General features: G+C 42.9%; 1 protein-coding gene across 5 annotated transcripts in view; it reads right to left on the minus strand.

Moving 5' to 3' along the window:
* Positions 1 to 267: 267 nt before the first annotated feature.
* Positions 268 to 5,370, minus strand: part of LOC129677894 (histone-lysine N-methyltransferase, H3 lysine-36 specific-like) — a 41,979-nt gene continuing 36,876 nt past the window's right edge. For all 5 annotated transcript variants that reach the window (XM_055608566.1, XM_055608568.1, XM_055608562.1 and 2 more), the window contains exon 5: positions 268 to 931. In XM_055608566.1, the coding sequence (XP_055464541.1) occupies positions 867 to 931 (65 nt within the window). In that variant the 3' untranslated portion in view covers positions 268 to 866. The remainder of the gene's footprint in view (positions 932 to 5,370) is intronic.

Consider the following 5,370-nt stretch of genomic DNA (forward strand, 5'->3'; position numbering starts at 1 on the left):
TGAAGTTATAGATGGGTTGAGCCTCCTGACATGGTTGCTTAGAACTGAACATGGGTCCTCTGGAGGAGCAGCAAGCACTCTCAGCCACGGAGTCATCTCCCCAGCCCCTGAGGTTGTTCATTTGTTCTGCTGGTAGAGCCCTATATGGAGGAAGTAGACATTTGTTCATGTGCCCCAGGAAAAGTCAAACAACAATATAATCCTGTTTAAATTGGAATGGGACAAGATGAGCTAACTTATAGATTAGTCAATGAAAACACTGAAACGGGTGTTTAAAAGATATTTTATTCCAAACTGTGAAGTTTTGTTTCTAAAATTTTGTTCACTGTAAGTTTTAAAAAAAAAAACACTCAGAAATGTTCTTTTACTTAAGATTGCTCATAAGTAACCCTGTTATAAAAGAAAATTATGAGAGATGTCCCTTTTCATGTTCTCCCTCCACATAAAGCTTCTGAGATGTAGAAAGCCTGTTTTATTCCAGGACCACCAGCCCAGAGGTGGCACTGCTCACAAAATGCCTATAGTCCACTTTAATGGAGGCATGTTCTCAGTTGTGATTACCTTTTCCAGAAGACTATAGCTTGTGCCAAGGTGACAAAAACAAACCAAAACCAATAATGAAACAAAGCTAAGCAGCATATTGAGGGCCTGCTGAAAAGCCCTGTCAGCTAGGACCAGGAATTCAGGAGGTAGGTTATTTGCACAAAACCCATCCACATGTGGTATGGATGTACAACACACCAAGGAGTCCAATGAGTTCAGTGGCTGTGGTTGAACTGAAGTAAAGGCATGGGATTTGCATCTGTATTTGATCAGCCATGGGCAACTGCAGCAGGTGAGAAGTCATCCCTGGATTCTGGAGTTCTTTACACCAGCTCATCACCACCTACGGCCATTTGTTTGGATGAAGACATATTGCTTCCTGAAAGTTCTGAACAAAAAGAAAGTTAATTGTGATAGACATATTAATCTATCAGTACCCATTATAATCTCAGTGAGTGTTGACTGAAATTCTGATATACAAAAGGCAGAGGGTTAAATGCCATCATAAAACTCCAATGAATAAAGATGTCTCAAGACACATTTGTCCCTTTAGTGTTTTTGTTATTGTTTTTTTTTTCTTTCCTGAGACAGGGTTTCACTGTGTAGTCTTAGCTGTCCCAGACTCACTTTGTAGACCAGGCTGCCCTTGAACTCAACACCTGCCTCTGCCTCCCTGAGCACTAGGATTAAAGGAGTACACTGCCATGCTTAGCTCCTTTAGTGTTTGCTTGTTTGTTTTAAGGGGGAAGTACTTTAAAAGTGGCACAACCCCCACCTCTGGAGCCAGACTACCTGGTATTGTATTGTTCAGGCTTCAGCATAACCAGGTAGTGTTCCTGGGAGGGCAAACCAGGAAGAGGCATGCCTCTTCATAGGTATTTGCAGGGATTATATGAGCTCATCTTTGAGAAGTGTTAGAGCCATACCTAGATGGTACAAGTCTTCTTGTGTTTGTTAGAATTACTGATGCTCAACATTCCAACTTCTAGCCCTTGAATGGCTTGGAGCCCTTCTTACACCTGCATGCTCATTCTCCATCAGCATTCCAAGCAAGTCCTACTCAGCCAACAATGTTACTGAGTGTCTTCGGTGTACAGGATATACAAAGATGAATGGCCCTGGAGGCTAGTGTTCAGTGTAAATTGCATTGTAGACACACTGAAATAAAAGGAACTTAAGCGCTTTCATGGAGACTTCCCACTGCCCTCCCCTCCAAAAAAGGGTTGGATGTTCAGATGTGAGGCTCAGCAGTGTAGTCCAGAATGTAGCTTGTTACTGTATAGTCTTCATACCTACTTTGTAGTTAACCATAAATTGGAAGATGTAGCTTGCAGGCAGAGCTTATAGGCATAAAGAACTGTGTGATGTTGAATGTAGATATGCCAGCAAAAGACATGCTCTCAGAGGGCAGGTGGCAGACTTGAGAACTAGGGCAGAAACAGAGCAGGGTGGTAGCGACAGAACTGTAGTGTCAGCAAGAAAACAGAAATGTATAGACAATTTGGAACAGAGAGCAGGCCACTAACAGTTGAAGGTAAGAGTTGAAGACAGCAGAGATTGATTTCTTAGAAATCAAGATGAGAGAGGAGTCAAGTGGTCACAGAAGCACACAGACACAAAGGAGGACCTGGTTTTGGTTTTCTGTGGGTGCTTATTTACATATCTGCAGTGGGAGAATGAAAATTGCTGGTATTTACAGATGAAGGGGAAGAAAACAGCAATGAGGGACAGTGAAGTGCAAATGAAGACTGACAGCATTTCCTTCCCCTTGTCTCATGTAAGCCATGTGTCCTTGAACAGTTTTCTGTCCCCATCCCTCATTAGACCTCTTCACTATAAATATGCACAGAGGCAAATGGTGAACCATTTAAGATCTCTCTTAGTTCTACAGGAAAAATTTTATTCCTATTCCAGGACTGTTGGGAGAGCTCACACAGTATAGTACTGGTCTTGTCAGTGTGATGACCTGGGTTTGAATCCCTAGAAGCCACATTAGAAAGCTGGGTAGACTGGCCTGAGCCTATTATCCCATGGATGATGGGGTAGAAGGCAGAGATAGGGAGAGGTGGAAGCTCATTGGCCAGTGGGCAGTTTCAGGCCAATGAGAGATCTGGTCTCAGACCAAAGGTGAACACTGTGCTCTGACCTCCCCACAAGCACCCCCATATACCCATATTTTTTTAATCTACTATTTTCAATCTTTCAGTTACCTGAACACCATAGTGAAGAACTATAAACTTTAAGGGCTTCTTAAACAGGTTTCTTTGAAATAGAAGATGAACTTGGGGTCTTCTATTACTGCCGAATGAGATATAATTATGAATGGAATAAAAAGCAATGTAGTCCCCAGTAAGTATGCAGCTGATTTTGAAAGTCACATGTCTTCCTTCCACTCCCAAATTAGTTGTTTACCTGCTATGCTGTAGTTGAATCTTCAGATGGATCTGTCCATAATTTTATTCTAGAACCCCAGGAGATGTGCTCCTGGCACAACCTTATTCCACATATATGTAAGCATCTGGGCTTACAGATCATATATAATTAGCCTCCCTGCCAATTAAAATCAACAATTTGAATGTATTTGTGAAGATATTTTGTAGTTTACAGAAAATACGTCAGGTTACTTCCTTGAAGGCCCAGGCCACGATTTCACAACCTACTTCATCCCTTAACATTTTTACTAAAGAAAGCCACAAACTGGTGTTCACAAAGCCCTTGACAGGCTTGTTTGGTGTCCTACAAGAGAAGGAATGTAACTTCGTTCATCTCCTCAGTGCAAATCAACTGGACGATGCTTCCATCATCTACCCTGCATCTGGAAGACTGCCTTTTTGGCAGCACTGTGGTCTTGTAAGTATCTTTGACATGAGTGGCCTTGGTAAGCAGAGAGCAAAGTCCTATTTGCTGTTATTTTCATGTCATGAGAGGTAGCCTAGACTGGTTACACTCAGCCAATCTCAGACATGAAGGCTACAGAGGTGGGTTGAAGCCAAGGGCAAGAGCACTGAAAGAAGAGTCTCTGTGACATGAAACTTGGCAAGCTTCATCTAAGCACCATTTGGGACCCCACTCCAGCTCTTTGGGATGACTGTTGCTAAGTGCTGTGATGTCAGGCCCTCTGCCATCCTTGTTCCCTTCCCCTCTCTCACTGAAACTGCACACTTAGACAGATTTAAAATGAGGAGCATTCCAGCTTCATGACTACTCTTTAGGTTAAGAGCTTTGCTGGTAGCAGAATGAGGCTACAAGGCAAAGATGAATGACCACTGCATCTCCATTTCTGCCTCCTCCTACCTCACTGCCACTTGTTATTACTTAAGATGGAGAACTTGGCTACGAAGAGGCATTTCCTGGTCCCTGCCCTGCTGAGGGCTTCTTTGGACCTGACTTTCTGACTCCAGCCTGCTGCCAATGATGTGTGGCTTATGTTCAATCTGTTCAGACTCTTGGTGATTTTAATTAACTGATTGCCGTTCCAAGAACTAACATCAAATACTCCTGTGATCTTTCACAGTGAAGCAGAAACTGTTGGGTAGAGAGGACAGGAAATAGCCCTGTCCCCAACTCCTGCTGGCTATGCTGAGCCAGGGCCAGAAACACCCCATAAACTGCAGAGTAGTCATTTATTAGAAATAATGTCATTGAAATGGAAGTTGCCACAGTACCGTGGTCTCCAGCTGAGTCCAGACTACTAGAGAAAATGGGGAAATTGCTGCCCACCTCTTCCCTGATCACAAGTCACTTTGACTGTTATGAGGCACATAAAGCTCAATAAATCAAAGGGTCATTGGCTTACAAAGATGGTTCCAGTGAGTTTGTTTTTTTAACCCTGTCAGGTGAATGTTGCAGAAACATTTGGGTCAAAGAAGTATGTCAGAAGATGAAGCAAAATGACTTAATCCCTCTGCCACATACAGGCATAGTGAAGAAAGAGGCAAAAGGAAAGATTGCATCATCAGGATTCCAAATCCTTGGTTACAGCATGCAAACACACCAGCACAATTCTGCCTGAGAGCTTAGCTTTTCTTCCAAAGGGAAGGGAAAGTGGGCTCACTGCACTGGACAGTTTGTAGTTCTTTTTGCCTGTTGTCATCTTAAGGAGCTGGGCAGTTGGACAATCCAATGCCTGGAATATGGATTTAGATGAAACCAAGTGTTGGGTTTTGACTCTAAGCTGTTTTGTAAGTTATGTTGCCCAACAGTTCAGTTTCTAATCTGCAGATCATGGGCTTCCTCATTAGAGGTCATGTCATTCTCAATGCCCACAAACCTCAGATAAAGTGTGAAGTTGCACACTCACACTCGTGTAAATTAGTCTGTGGGGACCCCACCCACATGAGCTTAGGCTAGTAAAAGTTGTAAACTACAGATTTAAAAAACTTAAAATAAATAACAATATTACCCACCTTAGTTACCTTTTATTGCTTTGATAACACACCATGACCAAGGTAACTTATTGAAAGGAGGATTTCTTTGGAGCCCATGATTTCAGAGGGTTAGTTGAGAAGCCATGATTGTCATGGCACATAACATGGCAACAGGCAGACAGATGTGGCACTACATCTGAGAGCTCACATCAGAGCTACATCATACACACAAACACATACACAGAGTGGAGAGCGGGGGTGGGGGGAGAAGGAATGGCAGGATCAAAGCTGGCCCCCAGTGAGACAACTCCTCTGACAAGACCACATCTCTTGTTCCACAAAATGTAGATCAAATACCCAAATCATAGAAGCATCTCTTAACATAGGAAGAGGTCACATCACCTTGGGCAGACAGTCACATTCTTCAGATGACTTGAGTTCACATTATTCTGGATACTGG

The sequence above is a fragment of the Psammomys obesus genome, unplaced genomic scaffold (genome assembly GCF_907164565.1).
Source record: "Psammomys obesus unplaced genomic scaffold, mPsaObe1.curated_primary_1811, whole genome shotgun sequence".
NCBI lineage: Eukaryota > Metazoa > Chordata > Mammalia > Rodentia > Muridae > Psammomys > Psammomys obesus.